At 40.6% G+C, this 19,768-nt stretch overlaps 1 protein-coding gene across 16 annotated transcripts in view; it reads left to right on the plus strand.

Moving 5' to 3' along the window:
* The window catches only part of LOC121868978 (bromodomain adjacent to zinc finger domain protein 2B-like), a 390,896-nt gene that overhangs the window by 83,049 nt on the left and 288,079 nt on the right, over positions 1-19,768 (plus strand). For all 16 annotated transcript variants that reach the window (XM_042370010.1, XM_042370019.1, XM_042370013.1 and 13 more), the window contains one exon: positions 9,901-9,943. In XM_042370010.1, coding sequence (XP_042225944.1) covers positions 9,936-9,943 — 8 coding nt within the window. In that variant the 5' untranslated portion in view covers positions 9,901-9,935. The remainder of the gene's footprint in view (positions 1-9,900; positions 9,944-19,768) is intronic.

Consider the following 19,768-nt stretch of genomic DNA (forward strand, 5'->3'; position numbering starts at 1 on the left):
TGTATTAGTGTTGGCACCCTTAATTATATGGTGTTGGCACCCTTATTATGTAGTGTTGGCACATATTATGTGGTATTGGCTTCATTATGGTGTTGGTACCCTTGTATTATGTAGTGTTGGCACCCTTATTATGTAGTGTTGGTACCCTTATTATGTAGTGTTGGCACCCTTATTATGTAGTGTTGGCACCCTTATTATGTAGTGTTGGCACCCTTATTATGTGGTATTGGCACCTTTATTATGTAGTGTTGGCACCCTTATTATGTAGTGTTGGCACCCTTATTATGTACTGTTGGCACCTTTATTATGTGGCTTTGGCACCCTTATTATGTGGTTTTGGCACCTTTATTATGTAGTGTTGGCCCCCTTATTATGTGGTGTTGGCACCCTTATTATGTGGTATTGGCACCTTTATTATGTGGTGTTGGCACCCTTATTATGTGGTGTTGGCACCCCTTATTATTATTGGTTTTATTTTATTATGGTGGCTTTATTATGGTATTGGCACCCTTATTATGTGGTATTGGCACCTTTATTATGTAGTGTGGCACCCTTATTATGATATTGGCACCTTATTATGTGGGTTGCCCTTATTATTAATGTTATTGGCACGCTTGTTATGTGGTGTTACCCTTATTATGTGGTGTTGGCACCCTTATTATGGTGTTGGCACTTATTATGTGGTGTTGGCACCCTTATTATGTGGTGTTGGCACCCTTATTATATGGTGTTGGCACCCTTATTATGGTATTGGCACCTTTATTATGTGGTATTGGCACCTTTATTATGTGGTGTTGGCACCCTTATTATGTGGTGTTGGCACCCTTATTATGTGGTGTTGGCACCCTTATTATGTGGTGTTGGCACCCTTATTATGTGGTATTGGCACCTTTATTATGTAGTGTTGGCACCCTTATAATGTACTGTTGGCTGGTGAAGGTTGTAGTGTTGGCTGGATGCGTTCATAGGGTGACGCCACCATGACTGACAAGAGAACGTGTTCTTGTGAGTGTGTACGTGAACTTATACGAGCAGCGTGGTGTGTGTGTGTGAGTCATCGTGCTGCCATTTAGGTATTGTAGTGGGCGGGAACCAGTACGCCGAGTTCCAGCTTTTGTTTTCACTCTCGTCTCATTGTTTTGCTGCAGTAGAGCCCCAGATTCATACCTTGTTTTGTTTTTTATTTCTTTTAATTAATAGCGTCTTGTATAACCGTTCTTGGCTTCAGTGTTATTCGAAGTTTTATTTGGGGATTTTGAATGTGTTTAACGTTTTCTGTTTGGAAATAAATCAAGGCGCCGTAGACAAGTTAGGAGACGTAAATTATCGAGGATTTGTCTTAGTTTTGGTTACGCTCAGATAACTTTTTCATCAATAGTTTATTAAATAGTGTTTCTGTGGCAGTATAGCTGGTAGCTGCCTCCTCTGACCCGTTAAACGTCTTCCCTCAGACACACATTCCACTGTATGTGTTAGTGTCTAGTATAGTCTTGTGTTTTAAAACCTTATTTCATTAACTTGATATACTCCAAGCATATATTACTGGTGATAATTATTTACATAGCACTTAACTTATTGAATGAAAGTGGTGGTACGAGTGTGTGCGGCAGCTGCAGCCTAAGAGGAAAATATGCTTAAAACATTTGACAAGTTAATTAAAAAAATGTTTTATTCATAAGCGGTGAAGTTATGCAATGTTAGAGTAAATATGAGGGAAAGGGAACTGACTATTACAGTACTGCCACTTTCTAGTTTGTCAAACACGATTATTGATTTTTGTGCTTTTAGTCGTGATGAGGTGGCGTGCAACTGATGTTTGACCACTGTACGAGTGACTTAGAATTATATTTGCTAGGGACGTGTGTGTGTGTGTGTGTGTGTGTGTGTGTGTGCAATAATAATGATAATGATAATAATAATAATAATAATAATAAACGGTTTATTAATAGAGTTGCAGCCCGTGGCTGAAAATATACAGACTTACATTTGATTTAGACATAATGATATAATGTGCATTGAATACATTTACAGGGCTGTACAGTACATAAATCAGGAGTTGTTTATTATTTTAACAATAGATGGGATGGTGCTGTTCTTATATCTATCGGTGCGGGCTATTATGGGCTGTATTTTGTTGTAGTGGCGGACTGCGCGAGTTGGGTGGGGGCCTGCAGGTGGCAGGAGGTGGCGATGACGAGGGTGGTGCAGTAGTCCACTGCCAAACCTTTCCAGTGCTTGGTGGTGGAGGTCACTGAGGGATGGCATTTCCAGGGTGGAGAGAGCGTTGGTGTAGCCAGAGTATTCTGCGCCGAGCATGATTCTGCAGGCCCTTTTCTGTACCTTCTCTAGCTGACGTTGTTGGGTGGAGTTGAGAGAAGACGACCAGGCTGGTGACGCATATGTAAGTTTGGGGAGAATAAAGGCGTTGTAGATGGTCTTCAGCTCTGGCGTGGGTGTCCCAAGTGACCTAAATCGTCGTAGCATGTAGAGACGGTACGAGGCTGCCTTGACAGTGTTATTTACATGGGCCTTCCAGTCAAGTTTGTTGTCTATAGTTACGCCCAGGAGTTTGGCAGACTGCACCAGCTGGAGAGGATGGGCACCCACTGTGACTGCTGGGGCTTGCACTGGAGTGGTGGCGGTATTGATGTGCATGACTACGGTTTTGGTGTGGTTGATGGTGACCCTGTTCTCCGTAGTCCATGCCTGTAGCCTATCCAGGGTGCCTTGTAGCGATGAGTAGTCTGGTGTGTGTGTGTGTGTGTGTGTGTGTGTGTGTGTGTGTGTGTGTGTATGTGTGTGTGTGTGTGTGTGTGTGTGTGTGTGTGTGTGTGTGTGTGTGTGTGTGTGTGTGTGTGTGAAACCACTGCATTAAATCTCCTTTGAAAAATGACAGGAACGAAATTGTGTGATAACATTTGGTTGTCTGGTTTGTCATAATTCTTAAATGATTTATGGCTGCAGTCATATACAGTATTGGCGATTGTCAACAACGATTGGACGGTGTTATTCGCGCACACATTTGCTCCATTAAAAGTAATAAATTCAAACATCGTCTGTCCGCCTCCAGAATGCCTTAAAGACTAAAATTAATATGCCAGGGAAGGTGTACAGTATGTTAAAATTCAATATAACATAACCTTATATTAATATTGATATTCTGCTGTACCTTAACCATGAGTGGAGGGAGGGAGGGAGGGTAGGTGGCATTAACCATGAGTGGAGAGAGGGAGGGTAGGGTAGGTGACGTTATCCATGAGCGGAGAGAGGGAGGGTAGGGTAGGTGATGTTATCCATGAGTGGAGAGAAGTAGGGTAGGGTAGGTGACGTTATCCACGAGTGGAGAGGAGGGAGGGTAGGTGACGTTATCTATAAGTGGAGAGAGGGAGGGGAGGGGAGGGTAGGCGGCATTAACCATGAGTGGAGGGAGGGAGGGGAGGGTAGGTGGCGTTAACCATGGGTGGGGGAGGGTAGGTGACGTTATCTGTGAGTGGAGGGAGGGAGGGAAGGTGCCATTAACCATGAGTGGGGGATGTTTTAGCTGTGGTATGATATCGAACTATCTCACTTGTTAACACTTGCATGAACGGGTGTAGGTTAGTTGCTGGTACCTCTGATGCAGCTGAGTGAGATATCAGGTAATCTCACCGCGTGTCACCTTTGATACAGGCGTAGAATGGTTGATAGTTGAAATCGTCACAGCTGTCCTGGGTTGTACTTGTAATTATCTTAGATTGTAAGTTAAACAAGACACACAGGTACTGTTCTCTTCACTCGTTGTTCCTTGGTTTAATGTAAACACACGTGGTGATTTTCTAGTTATATTGGGTAGTCATGTCTGTACAATTATTTGGTATTGACACACTAATGAGCATTAGCTATTAACTTGTAATTAGCTGATATAATTAGAGAGAGGTACAGCCTGGAGAGCTGGTCTCACGACACGACTTTAGGGTATCATGTCGGGCTGTGAACTGGGGAACTGGACTGTACTCTCTTGAGTCTGGTGGTTGGAGAATAACCCACACTTCAACACGGACATTATCTAAACAGCCTACCAACACACTGAGGGTTGAGTCTGTAGATTTATGGGCTGTCCACCCTCGGAGGTGTGACAACAAATGCTTCTGTAGCTGTATGCTCAATAGTCTGGGTGATAGAATGTATATAATGAATATATGTCCTTAGCCCATATTTATATAAAATTAATGTAACAGAGACTAATACATCGAGTGTAGGTGGCGTTGTCCATGAGTGGAGGGATGGAGGGGAGGGTAGGTGGCGTTAACCATGGGTGGGCGAGGGTAGGTGGCGTTGTCCATGACTGGAGGGATGGAGGGGAGGGTAGGTGGCGTTAACCATGAGTGGGGGAGGGTAGGTGGCATCGCACGTGTGAGTGAGGCAGGTGGTGGGGTGTCCTGGGCATTAGCATGACGAGGCCGTTAACATGGCCATTATTGCTCCCTCGCTGCTTCAAGTCACCCACCGCAACAACCACCATCACCACCACCTCCTTCATCCCCAACCTTCCTCCCCCCTCTTATTTTGAGAGCGTGGAAGTTGGGAATGATACGTAATACATCTTTCATATTTATTCCTGGTACAATGGAGATGATACTTTACTGAAAGGCATTGCAAGTATGAAGTGTGTAAAAGGTAGATATTACAAGTATGAGCTGTGTATATGGTTAGTGATAGACATTGTAGATATGAAAGTGTGTAGTTGAGAGACAGCCATTATCCACACAACCAGTATGACCGGTGTAGATAATGGTAGGTTCCCGGTGAGCTAGACGAGCAGCGAGGCACTCCAGTTGTTAGGGACGTGGCAGTAATGGTGTGGTCGGGAGACATTACAAGTATGGGTTATGTAGATGATCAGTCCTAGATGAAGTTAACAAACACTGGGGTAAGCGTGACGTGTGAGTAATAGTCGTATCTCAGCAGTGAGGAAGTCGTGTAACACTAATGATATGTTTGGCCCAGATAAGATTACTCTTGACAATGAAAGCTAACATAACTACTTTTGTAATAAACATTCCATCCTGTCATTCTTGTCTGCATGGTCTGATGGACCTTTTACGAATTACCAAAGTGAGTTACTGCCTGTCCAAAAGTGTAGTTTATGTAAGTGTCAGACGACAACTGGACCGCGCACTGTTGTCAGGGTTTTTGTCACACCTTTAAGACTGAATGTGTTGCGTAGTGGAAAAGACAGAAATATTGTTAGAGGTTAGGAATGCTGCTATGGAGGTTACAAAACTCAAGATACAACTCTTCACTTCTCTTTAATGTATTTTGAATTGTGATTATCCCCAGCCCGAGGAGAATGCCAGGAATTGAAATAAAATGTGTGTTGTAACATGTACACAATATTCACCTGTTTATATCACATTGAACCCTTCTATGTGTTACTCGAACTTCAGTATGAAAACTGATCATGTGTAAGGATGTCTACCCAAGGAACTATTTCCAGTCTTCTTGACATCCACATTAAACATCTGGGTATGCGAGCCTTCCATCACTATTCTTCGCTCAACTTCTTCATAATCCCGGGCATCCTAACCACCGATGCTGTAGATTATTTTAATACTGTTAAATCTCCAAGTACAAATTTAGCTGCAAGAACGGTGTTGTTGTTGACAAGGGTGATAGGATCCTGGTGTATACAGTAGCCTACTATTACCTGGTGTTTGTCCCACGGTTGAGACACACGTCTACTGTATTACATGTACTGTACTATAATATTCATATATTTTTAATGGGAATTCGATAAAATTGAAAAACAAAATGAAGATAGTTTAACTATAGAATACTGTTAAATGCTGAGGTCGTTCATATTCTTATAAGTCAATTAAGGCAAGTTATTGTGTTGCTTTTACTGGTCGGTTTATAAGTGAAAATGTGAGTTATCATAAACATTGTGTAATCGTAGATTTATGTCAAGTTTGTGGTTATCGGTTACAACACGATGTATAAATGGGATGTATTTTTAATGCTTGAGTAACTTGTCAATTAAAAAAGTATCCACGTTATAGATATTATAAGAGTGACACTTACAGGTTACGATCAAGTGGAATCCCTCCCAGTTTCAACGACGCAAAATCCCGGTTCGCACCGCACCATCATGTTTCTTTGTTTCACCCGAGGCAACAAAAAATGAATTGGGCTGGGCGTGCGTCAGGCGGATGGCGGACCTTGTTGGACTGGATGAGCGTTGCCTTTTTACTCTAATGGAATGCCGCACTAAATATTATATCGGTGTGCGCGTTTCCCTGCCGTTAGTAGTATGGCTGTCCCTCTTAGTGTTCGTGTCACATGAACGTGGGTTGTTTCCTCGGGGAGCAATAAAAGACGAGCTTCTCGCAGCAAATGGTGTCTTCCCTCGTCCCCGACATGTTACTTATAACTCGACACACGACATGGGAGCAGCAATAAGGTGGTGTTCCAATATATCTTATTGTTTATTTGATATAATCCGTTATTCCAATTCCTCCAGTATTGGTTAGTGATGTTACCACGACTACTGTTGACACTGATACAATATGAATCGGGTGTCACAGTGAGGCCTATAACTAAGCCGACTATTATGAATATATAGTAACACCCAGCGGTTACTTTATCTATAAGACATTAATTGAGTAAAAGAAAAGTATTCAATTTTGTGATAACTGGTGCAGGGGGAGGGGGGTCGCTGTATCAGTCAAAATTCCTGACATACCGGCTGCCAGGTAAGTGTTGCCGCACCTGCCCTGCCCCTGATACTGGGACACAAACACTCGCTGCTACACCTCACAGTCATAGTCAAGATTTATAACGGGGAGTGTGTGAGCGAGGAGACTACACCCTAGATCAGGCTCGAGGCTTCACAGATACAGCAAGTAGCTAGCTGTAGGAGGGATATATCTTGGTGTGTAAGGAACCTTGCTCTAGTGATGAATTAGCGTTCTACTGTAGAGAATCAATTATGCAGAACACAGAATCATTCTGCAATGATACAAAAGACAGCGTTTTGCATTGAAGGAAGTCATATTGTGTACATAGCTTTGTGATGCAGTATAGGAATATTGATGTGACTCGATTGTGTGTGTGTGTGTGTGTGTAGCATGATACACGGGCATCAGTGTCGTGCAGCATAAGGCAAAACAATGGTGGGTACAGCATATTGCTTGATGCAGTGAGTGTAGTTATGCAGTGTGAGACAGGAAGCAGTGGTGAGCGTGGTTGAAGAGAAAATTAATGTTAGGAGCAGCAGGGGTCGTCGTTAGGAGTGGGTTAGGTTGCTGCAGCCTGTGCTGTGTCACGTCTCGTGGGGAATTATCAAGTGTTATCGTACTGCACCACTCAACCAATGTGTACCTTACTGTTAACAACAAAAATGTAATGCACCGTTGAAAGTTTACACTTCACCAACTTTTTGAATTGCAATATATAAATAATTGACCATTTACCTAACTATTTACAACTACACAACTTCACTCTTACTTCTTCATCTGACATTTTTATGCAGTAGAAACGATTTGTAATCTATTAGAAAAGAAGTAAATTGTACAGTAACGACAAAACAGATTTATTTTTGCACGTCACAAACTTATAAAAGAATTACGTATTCGACTGAAGACACGAACCAACCAACCGGTGTACAGTATACGGAGGCGGCTCTGGTTATAACGACCTCTGGGGGAAAGTTTCTCGCTGGATATGTCTGGGTACACAATTTCTTGGTCAATAAAACACGTCCCTCCAGTTGAACTGTCATCCAGGAGCTTAACTGAAACGACCAGTCTCTTTAATTATCTGACAACCTCATGCATTTTTATCTGCTTTTACAACCCTACTGCCAGCTGTATTGAGCACTGCTGCTGGGCCTGGGGGCCGGGGCAGCCAGCCAGCGAATGCTCTTGACGGGTCGATGGGGCTAAAAACACAAAGGAACAAAATTAATCTAAGAGAAAATTAGGATTTGCTGACAAAATAAATGTTTGTTGTGAAGATGTGTAGGCAGCCTATTATAATAAAAAATTTAAGGTTCAAGAACTTTGATTACAAAATGTTCAGGTAAAGTATTATATTATATTGCTTGTTGTAGTAACCACTTCCTGTATTATACCGCCTAGAACAACATTAACATAACATTGTTTTCTCCGCCCCTCCTCACAGGTGAACAGAAACTGAGATTCCTTGGGATTATTATCATAACATTGGCAGCAATAATAATAATAATAATAATAATAATAATTTATTGATTATAAAAAGCATAAAAAACAGAAAATAAACAAAGTCGTTTTAGTGACATAGATCGTAGCTCCTGTGTGAGGTGGTTCATGTGACCTTGTTGTGGTGGTGATGTTCAATAATTCGAGGACGAGGAGCCTCAGCTGACAGAAGGTAGCAGTTATTAGGATGTTGTTGCAGCTTTGTTCCAAACTGACATTTGAGGTCACGATAATCATAAGGGAATGCCAGTGTTGTCCAGTTATCCAATGCGTCATTTCACATGAAACAGTGCATGGCACCAGTATCTCCTTGACTGGTGTCATGGGAATGTAAATATTAACTGCGACACTAGGCTCAGTCAGTGTTTCCACTGGCCGCTGGCTGGTTTGGTCATATACACTGTTCATCATTATTGTTTGCCAATTTCTTCTCATTCTTTTCTGAATTTATTTGTCACTTTTAAATAATTCTCACGTTAATTAAGAATCTTTGCATTGTTTTTGGAAGGGAGTTTGTTGGTAGAAAGGGAAGGAGGTCGACAGACTGACTCAGGTAGCTAATGAGCGCTAATTTAACACGTCCTCACCTCATGAAGGTCAAGACACGAGTGTGTGTGTGTGTGACTTAATAATGAAGGAATCTGAAGAACAGTCAAGTATGGTTTATTGATACATTACAACAAGAATTTGATTATCAGTAGTTTACATCTGCAGGATACATCCAGTTTAAGCAAGATAACATTTCCCCTTATAACTCTGACACTTCACCGTTAATGTTCAAATCATATCTGAAGTAAACTTAAGCAATATGTGGAATACAGATGATGATGTAAACGGGTATTTACCAAGAGTGTGCACACCTTATTGTGAAGGGAAGTTTTCATCGTAAATGGGTTATAAAAGTATATAAATGTTGAAACACATCTTAAAGACCCTCCTTTCACTGTGTTTTTAATAAACTTCTCTTTTTGTGGAGTGTCAGAGAGGAATTTGAAAAAAAAAGTGTTACATTTTGAGTGAGCTGTCGGTGATGTGGAAATGGTAAATTTGACCTGAATATAAATGTACTGTAAAAAAATGGAAAAATATATATTCCTGCTTCACTGCTTAGAAGTTCGCCTTAGACTGTGTTTACTTCGTACAGTAGATACATTGCGTTAAAACTAGCAGAAGTAAATACCTGAAGCTCTATGTTGTTAAGTGTTACGGCACACCTTCTCGTAGGGACCGGTCTTTGCGGTTTCAGTTATTAGAAATTGTTGACAGCTGTTGCAAGACGTCGATGTAAATGTATCATGTTCACTTACTGTAGTCTTGTGTAATATAGAAGACATTTCTGGACGTCGTTTTGGTGGTGAGTTCAAGTCAGTCAGTTGTGTAGTCTTACACCTTCACTTGAGAGGAGTAAAACGGCACAAACCTCTGAAAATTCGCGCCCCTGGAGTTAGCATGAGGCATCTCGCTCTACGGATTTGTTGACTCATTGTATTCTGATCAAACATGTACTGTACTTCTAGGTGTGGACAAGAACCGTATACGCAATATGTTTTGAAGATACACGTGATGCTCCCTCGTTGTTCTGTGAGCTTCGTTTATGATGTTATTGTTACTGCGAGATGCGGCAACGTTTCTCAGCCACTCGGTTTCTTCCGTGTATGAATCTGACACATGATTTTTATTTCAGAATGACAGTGAGAAACGCTTAGCAAGAACCATCCGATGAGAAGGTAAACTCTTCAATACTGTTTTCTTCTGCATATACTAACCTTATGCCCGCGGTCACCTCATTAATTTCCTTATAAATGTGGAAATTCTTTTACTAATATTTTTGATACTTTTTTACAATGTTTATTATTGAGCTTAGATATTAAAGTTTCACTAAAGTTTGTTTATTGTGCACCATATAACGCTTTGATTTAGCATATTGCTATATCTTATAAAACTGTGAGGAGAAATTTTCCAGTAAAACGGTGAGGTAAGGTTTGTTCAAGGAGAGTGACTTGCTGCCTTGTGTCGTCCTGTGCCCAGGGTGTTGCCAGGTTGACTCGTCCTCCTTGGCCTGTGACGGCCACTCTCCTTTACCCTCGTCTCACACGCCATTCTTCCTTACCCTTCTGAGTGTGTGTTGGTGCGGGCTTTTTGTGTACGACTGTAGGACACAAACACACACACACACACACACATTGCACTCAAGTACCATAACTTCTATCTCTCATAATATTTTTTATTGTTGATGGAATAGTGTATTAGTTACACGCTTAAAGACCCTAGTTGTTGAAGCGCAGTAATAATATTATAACAACAACTTCTCCAACTTTACAGTTAGTTACTCATTTACAGCTAGTTGAATAATATTGAGGGTGCACTTGGAGTGCACCTGCGACCCATAGGAATGGGGTCATCACTGTACCCACCTCGCATATCTTATGCGTTTCAGGGATAATGATGAAATAGCGGTAAATTCAATATTACTGTAGATGAAACAGCAAATTTTACCGCAGTTAAACTAGTTTCCATTAAGTTATAGCATTAAACACGAAAAGTTATCCAATTTTGGCATTAACGATAATCCCTACCAAGCGTGACACACACACACACACACACCAACTGAAGTGGTGCAAGGTAAATCGCTAGGTGCCTTCACAAGCTGAGGATCAAGAGCTCCACCACCCCCCTTTGACCTTCCAATGAAGCTGTACAAGGGGGTTCTCCCCGGAACTAGTCAAACCCCTCTGCTCCATCCATTATCAGTGCTTCTCTCTGACAAGCCAAATGCCTCGCTGACTGGAAGGTTCATATGTTTCTCCAGTACCCAAGTCAATACCCACCCTAATCTGCGAAGGAATTTTATTTGACTGGGATTATGCAGACATTGCAGGCACCATAGATCGTCATCACTTCGGCAATATGAAGGCCACAACCTAGAGAAAAGTTAGACCTCGGTTACTTTCACCTTCATGGACTTCACCAAAGTGTTGCTCACCTGCGCGCGGCTTCCCACGTGGCACTTGGATGGGACCGGTCAACCTCATCAACGATGACCTGAAGAATACACCCGGTCGTTGGAAATATGTCGACGATTCCACCACTGGCATCAGTGTCAACAACTCGGCTCCAGATTACAGCAGCTTTCTGAACACATTGAACAATTTCCAAGATTGGACCTCCGCCAACCAAGTCACAACCATATCAAGAACAACCTCTCCTCCGACCGTGCCTTACCTCCTTTCGACACACTAGGTTTCAATATCCTCCAGGTGTGGATTCCACCAAGCTCCTCTGCATCACTGTAGATTATAAACTTTAACTGAGAAGTACACGTCAGTACAACCGTCAAATCTTCCAGCTATCGTCTTCACTTCTTCCATCGTCTCAAGATCCTCGGAACTCCTGCGCCTGAGATCATGAATGTTTACACCAAGTTCAGACTTCTTTTCACTGCTTTTATCAGATTTTAATTAAAGAGTCGGATTTTTACGTCGCTCGTCCAGTGTATACAAGTCTACGAGTGGAATTGTGTGGTACTGTACCGACTCAGTGTAAAACACTTTCTAGATCAACACTACGCACACGTTTATGCACTTTTTATTGCTTGACTGACCTTGGGAACAAGTATTACAGAATATGTCCCGGTGATGATGTTTATACATCATCTAGCTCTGTACAATCAAGTCCTGAAGTAAAAGGTCTTGTGTGTCGGATTTCTATATTTAAAGAAGCTAAAGACGTAAATATCTCGGCCAAAGTGGCCAACCAAACTTCAGGATGTACAGTACAGTGCGGTACTTGGCAACAGTGAGAGCTGCTTCACCATCGACCAGTCAGTCATCATCATACTTGCATACTAACACTCCCCTACTAGTAATGACGACCTATCAAAATCTAAGAAGAGTTAATAATGATTTTAAATCTGGTGAAAACATTAGCGACGTGTGCTGTCCCACCCATTGCATCCTTACTAGTTATATGTTTAAGCTAAATGTCCCACCGTTAATGTTCATGTACAGTACCTCTTTAAATATGACGCCATTTACAGCGATAGCATGGCGTGTGACGCAAATTACAATTATTATTTCCAAGCCAGGCGGAGATTATAGGTATCGGACGCTACTTACGTGTTCGACACTGGTTCTCATTTTCTCGCTGATGTCCGCAATTTGTGTTAGTCGCCGCTCTTATCTTATTGTAAATTTTAGTAATTTACTGCTTTATTGCGTCACTTCCTGTGTTCTGTCTCTTGGCAATGTAATTCTCATCGATGACTTTGAAAAAAAAAGGGTTTACATATCCCAGAAGGATGAGGAAGACAGCGTGTTGAGGTACTGTGGTCCACGTGCTGCTGCTATACTGTACACGGCTTGTTATCTTCACCTTAAATTTAGTCGCTTAATGGAACAATCATTAAAAGAATTAAAACGATAATAATATTAATATAAATAATAATATTGTAATACAAGGTGGAGTAATAATGAATAGCTGACAATAATAATAGTGTGATAGTTGTAAACAAATTTTAAAATTCTTAACCCTCTTAATATAAAAAAGGAACATGTACTATTATATTTTGTACACACACACACACACACACACACACACACACACACACACACACACACACACACACACACACGTATTTAACCGGTGTTCTTGATGGTTTCCTTCGATGATGCAGTATTTTCCAAACCTTTATTATCAAGGCTGGTGAAGACAGCAGTGAAAGCATATTATTGTGGGTGTTGATTCTCGTTGAATAATGGTTATATAACAAGACATTCAGGCAGCGTCTCTCTTTACTGCACACTGCGTTAGATATGACCTGTGTCCGTTGTTTTGTACGTGTTCTATAGGTCTTCGGTATAATGGGCAGCGTTCTCGCCTCGCAAGCGAGCGGACCCGGGTTCGATCCCCGGGCAGGGTGAAACTATGGGCAAGTTTCTTTATGCCAATTGCCTCTGTCTACCCAACAGTAATTGGGAACCTGGATGTTAATCGATTTGTGGATCGTGTTCGAGGTAATGGTTAGCCAGTACAGCTGGCGAGTTGTCCGGTCTTCTCGGACTATTCCTTGACACTGGGTCATGCATCTCGTTAACTTAAGGTGTGGTTGTTGTGTTGACGACAGCTTTTACACCTTAAACAAATTCACTCCTAGGTGGCCCTTGGGCCGGCCATCCTCGTTACACGAGGGTCAACCAATAAATAACCCTATAGGTCAGTCAGCTGTTAATGTTTTGTAAGTTCGGAGTAAAATTATGGACTTTCCGATGACCTTTGTCCGACCTTGACCAAAATTGTACAAGACCTGTTCAAAACTCAGTCTGACTAGTTGTACAATTATGGTAAGAAGTAGATAAGAAATATGGACAGTAGCTGAACTAACAACAGTTATTATATTCAGTGAATGTTATAGTGGGTCTCTTTGACTACACCTCCCATAGACGCAGTGAGGCTTCATCACCTTCACTTCCCCAACTGTAAAGTTAGATACCCATTCAAAGAGGTGTCCTGGGGGCCAACCAACAACACTTAGGACAAGAGGCGAGAGCCATATCCACTCGGCCGCCGCACCCCAAGATTTATTTGTTAAGTCTATAATCTCGCCGAGTAAAGCTGTATTGTGAGAAAAAAGAGTGAGTGCCAAGTTTATAAAAGTTGTGTACGTCTTCGATTAAAAACTGCGAGTGTTGCTGCCCAACATTCAGTATTAAAATGTCAGGAGTTGTAGTTAGTGTACCATCAAGGGAAGGTGCTCTCTGGAGACGAGAGAGCGAGTGTCTTTGATAATAAGACCACAGTGTTGTCCTACAACAGCATCCGACCAAAGAGAAATACTGTACAGACTAGAGATACGGTGTTCGTGAAGGTCACTGAGGATCTGCCTTGTTGGAACACATCCACACTAACTGAACACTGTACCAACCATGGACAGACAGCCTTAAGCTCCGGTACTAGTCACATCCTCCGTTGTACAGTACTCATACGTGCTTAAAAAGTGTGGTGTTGGTAAAGGTGGTGTACGGCGGAAGAACGGGAGGGAGGGCCATGGTGCTTGTTGAAGTGTATTACAACACGTAAATCTATATATATATATATATATATATATATATATATATATATATATATATATATATATATATATATATATATATATATATATATATATATATATATATATATATATATATATATATATATATAATCACTGTAGGTGTGCAAGGAATGTAATATGTTCTACTTAGGCCAGACAGGTAAAGATCTTATAACTAGACTTAAACAGCATAAATATAGTGTTAGAACAGGCCTGGAATCCAATGCTCTGTTAATTCATATGAGAGATAATAAGCATTGCATTGACTGGGATAATGCCTCCTCAATATTATCTTGTCTTTCAATTGTCAGTAGGAACATTATAGAATTCAGTCTCATTAAACATACCGAATCTGTCAACATGAATTTGAGTAATGGTATGTACAAACTGTGCTTAGAGTTGGCATGGTCAATTTTTTTGATTGAGAAGATTAGTAAGGGTCATTGCCCTATGACCGGAACATTGTGGACACCTCCGGTCCCCAAGGGACTTAATCTCACTCTCCTCTACTGTAGGCTATATATTAGCCTTGTCAAGTATTTCTCCTCAGTCTGTACTCACCCCTGACCTAACCTAACCTAACCTATCTGTAATAAGAAAATCCAAATATGCCAGTATGGAATACTTGTATATAAAATAACTCATTCTTGAATCGCGTATAATAGTTGTATCAGAAACAACCTCCTTACAGTTTGCTGACTTATGTAATCTTACAATTACTTAGAAATAATTCATACTTGTGTATGAAATGTATGTGACATTCAAGTAGTACATGAGGTTTGGTGTAGGAGTTTCAACGGTGTACAACCATCATTCTAATAGTTTGTATTTGATGAAGTACCGTAGTCGCACCTACCGCACTGCTGCCATTATATTTATCTACATTTAATCTTCGTAAAATGTATATGATATAGAAGTTTTCTTACCTAATTAGATCTTTCATCGTTTCAACCTTTTTTAATTTGCTTTCGACTGGAAAATTAAAACAGATTACCTGAAAATATTACCAGGATTTGTATGTCTGTCTTTACTCGTCCCCTAGATTAAATAATACAGGAACCTCCAAACATAGGGTATATAGAGAATGTAGACAGCAGCTGGAGCGGGGTGACACATAAAGTAGACGAGCTTCACTGTGACTCAAAAAAGATTCTGAATTTCTATCATGACTGGTTACGTGAATAAAAAAGTTAGTATTTTTTTGTCTCTCTGTGTAGTCAACATTAAATGAATGCAGTATTCCTGGAAGGATTCAAAGTTCATAATATTTATCACTTAATATGGAATTTATTTATGAATGTTATAAAAATAATGTTTTTTGTATTACAATTACGTACTACTTAATTTATTTATGTTCATTAAATTCTTTTTATTGGTTTAAAGTAGGTCTTAATGAAGAATAATAACTGTCTTTGGACACCCTCATGCTAAAATTTGATCGTCCTTTGAGTCCATATTTATATTTATTTTGTCAGTAATAAATTGGCTAGTTTTATGGATTAGGTTACGGTGGTGCTATTATAAATTGTCTGAGATAAAAACAGTTAAAAAATTTGTGCTATCACACTAATAATAAAAATAATAATAATAATAATAATAATAATAACTTAATAATAATAATATTATTATTATTATTATTATTATTATTATTATTATTATTATTATTATTATTATTATTATGTACTTCTTAATCAGATTGTTGCCGATAATTGCCAGTTATTATTGACTAAACCTTTCATCTCGGTAATTCGCCTTTTTCACCTAACTTTTCGTAGCTGCTATTTTCACTCGGCTTGACAGCGAGTTTCATTGCGACACGATTTGAATAATTTTTTTCCACAGACAATCCGAAATGCAATTATGTTGTCAGGAGGACGACTGTGTTGAAGAACAGTGTGTTGACCAGTGTGTTGAGGAACAGTGTGTTGACCAGTGTGTTGAGGAACAGTGTGTTGACCAGTGTGTTGTGGAACAGTGTGTTGACCAGTGTATTGAGGATCAGTGTGTTGACCAATGTGTTGATGAACAGTGTGTTGACCAATGTGTTGAGGAACAGTATGTTGACCAGTGTGTTGACCAGTATGTTCAGGAACAGTGTATTGACCTGTGTGTTGAAGAACAGTGTCTTAACCAGTATGTTGAGGAACAGTGTGTTGACCAGTGTGTTGAGGAACAGTTTGTTGACCAGTGTGTTGAAGAACAGTTTGTTGACCAGTGTGTTGAGGAACAGTGTGTTGACCAGTGTGTTGAGGAACAGTTTGTTGACCAGTATGTTGAGGAACAGTGTGTTGACCTGTGTGTTGAAGAACAGTGTCTTGACCAGTGTGTTGAGGAACAGTGTGTTGACCAGTGTGTTGAGGAACAGTGTGTTGACCAGTATGTTGAGGAACAGTGTTTGACCAGTGTGTTAGGAACAGTGTGTTGACCAGTGTGTTGAGGAACAGTTTTTGACCAGTGTGTTGAAGAACAGTTTGTTGACCAGTGTGTTGAGGAATGTTGACCAGTGTGTTGAGAACAGTGCGTTGACCAGTGTATTGATCAGTGTGTTGAGGAACAGTGTGTTGACCAGTGTGTTCAGGAACAGTGTGTTGACCAGTGTGTTGAGGAACAGTGCGTTGACCAGTGTATTGATCAGTGTGTTGAGGAACAGTGTTTTGAGGAACGGTGTATTGACCAGTATGTTGAGGAACAGTGTATTGACCATTGTATTGAGGAACAGTGTGTTGACCAGTGTTGAGGAACAGTGTGTTGAGGAACAGTGCGTTGACCAGTGTGTTGAGGAACAGTGTGGACCAGTGTGTTGAGGAACAGTGTGTTGAGGAACAGTGCGTTGACCAGTGTGTTGAGGAACAGTGCGTTGACCAGTGTGTTGAGGAACAGTGTATTGACCAGTGTGTTGAGGAACAGTGTGTTGACCAGTGATTAGGAACAGTGTGTTGACCAGTGTGTTGAGGAACAGTGTATTGACCCGTGTGTTGAGGAACAGTGTGTTGACCAGTGTGTTGAGGAACAGTGTGTTGAGGAACAGTGCGTTGACCAGTGTGTTGAGGAACAGTGCGTTGACAGTGTGTTGAGGAACAGTGTTTTGAGGAACGGTGTATTGACCAGTATGTTGAGGAACAGTGTATTGACCATTGTGTTGAGGAACAGTGTGTTGACCAGTGTGTTGATGAACAGTGTGTTGAGGAACAGTGCATTGACCAGTGTGTTGATGAACAGTGTGTTGACCAGTGTGTTGATGAACAGTGTTGACCAGTGTGTTGAGGAACAGTGTTGACCAGTGTGTTGACCAGTGTGTTGAGGAACAGTGTATTGACCAGTGTGTTGAGGAACAGTGCGTTGACCAGTGTGTTGAGGAACAGTGTATTGACCAGTGTTGAGGAACAGTGTATTGACCAGTGTGTTGAGGAACAATGTATTGACCAGTGTGTTGAGGAACAGTGTATTGACCAGTGTGTTGAGGAACAGTGTGTTGACCAGTGTATTAAGGAACAGATTGAAGAACAGTGTGTTGACCAGTTGTGTTGACCAGTGTGTTGAGGAACCGTATTGACCAGTGTGTTGAGGAACAGTGTATTGACCAGTGTGTTGAGGAATAGTGTGTTGACCAGTGTGTTGAGGAACAGTGTATTGACCAGTGTGTTGAGGAACAGTGCGTTGACCAGTGTGTTGAGGAACAGTGTGTTGACCAGTGTGTTGAGGAACAGTGCGTTGACCAGTGTATTAAGGAACAGTATTGAAGAACAGTGTGTTGAAGAACAGCGTATTGAAGAACAGTGTATTAAGGAACAGTGTTGAAGAACAGTGTGTTGACCAGTTTAGTTGACCAGTGTGTTGATGAACAGTGTGTTGAGGAATAGTGTGTTGACCAGTGTGTTGAGGAACAGTGTATTGACCAGTGTGTTGAGGAATAGTGTGTTGACCAGTGTGTTGAAGAACAGTGTATTGACAAGTGTGTTGAGGAACAGTGTATTGACCAGTGTGTTGAAGAACAGTGTATTGACAAGTGTGTTGAGGAACAATGTGTTGTCCAGTGTATTAAGGAACAGTATTGAAGAACAGTGTGTTGAAGAACAGCGTATTGAAGAACAGTGTATTAAGGAACAGTGTTGAAGAACAATGTATTGAAGAACAGTGTATGGAGGAACATTGTTAAAGAACATTATGTTGAAGAACAAAGTATTGCAGAACAGTGTTCTAAAGAAACAGTGTTGAAGAACAGCGTGTTAAGGAACAACATTGTTAAAGAATAGTGTTTTCGACATTGTATCGAAGAACAGTGTATTAGTGAACAAAGTTAAAGTACAGTGTGTTGTACAGTATTGTATATAAGAACTATGTGTTAAAGAACAGTGTTGAAGACAATGTATTGAAGAAAATTGTATAAAGGAACAATGTTGAAGAACAGTGTTGCAGAACAGTGTATTGTGGAATAGTGTTGAAGAAGTGTGTATTAAGGAACAGTGTTGAAGAACAGTGTATTAAGGAACAGTGTTAAAGAACAGTGTGTTAAAGAACATTGTTGAAGAACAGTGTATTAAGGAACAGTGTTGAAGAACATTGTATTAAGGAACAGTGTTAAAGAACAGTGTATTAAAGAACATTGTTGAAGAACAGTGTATTAAGGAACAGTGTTGAAGAACATTGTATTAAGGAACAGTGTTGAATAACAGTGTATTAAGGAACAGTGTTTAAGAACAGTGTATTAAGGAACAGTGATGAAGAAGAGTATATTAAGGAACAGTGTTGAAGAACAGTGTAATAAAGATCATTGTTGAAGAACAGTGTATTAAGAAACAGTGTTGAAGAACAGTGTATTAAGGAACAGTGATGAAGAAGAGTTTATTAAGGAACAGTGTTGAAGAACAGTGTATTAAAGGACATTGTTGAAGAACAGTGTATTAAGGAACAGTGTTGATGAACAGTGTATTAAGGAACAGTGTTGAAGAACAGTGTATTAAGTAACCGTGTTGAAGAACAGTGCATTAAAGAACAGTATTGAAGAACAGTATATTAGATAACAGTGTTTTAGAACAGTGTTGAAGAACAGTGTATCAAGGAACAGTGTTGAAGACTAGTGTATCAAGGAACAGTGTTGAAGAACAGTGTATTAAGAAACACTGTTGAAGAACAGTGCATTACGAAACACTGTTGAAGAACAGTGTGTTAAGGAATAGTGTTGAAGAACAGTGTTAAAGAACAGTGTGTTGAGAAACAGTTTATTGACCAGTATTTTGATGAACAGTGTGTTGACCAGTGTGTTCAGAAACATTGTGTTGAGGAACAGTGTATTGGCCAGTATGTTGACCATTGTGTTGAGGAACAGTGTGTTGAGGAACAGTGTGTTGACCAGTGTGTTGAGGAACAGTGTGTTGACCAATGTGTTGACCAGTGTGTTGAGGAACAGTGTGTTGACCAGTGTGTTGAGGAACAGTGTGTTGAATAGTGTGTTGAGGAACAGTGT

Source organism: Homarus americanus, unplaced genomic scaffold, assembly GCF_018991925.1.
Source record: "Homarus americanus isolate GMGI-L3 unplaced genomic scaffold, GMGI_Hamer_2.0 scaffold24694, whole genome shotgun sequence".
Classification (NCBI taxonomy): Eukaryota; Metazoa; Arthropoda; class Malacostraca; order Decapoda; family Nephropidae; genus Homarus; species Homarus americanus.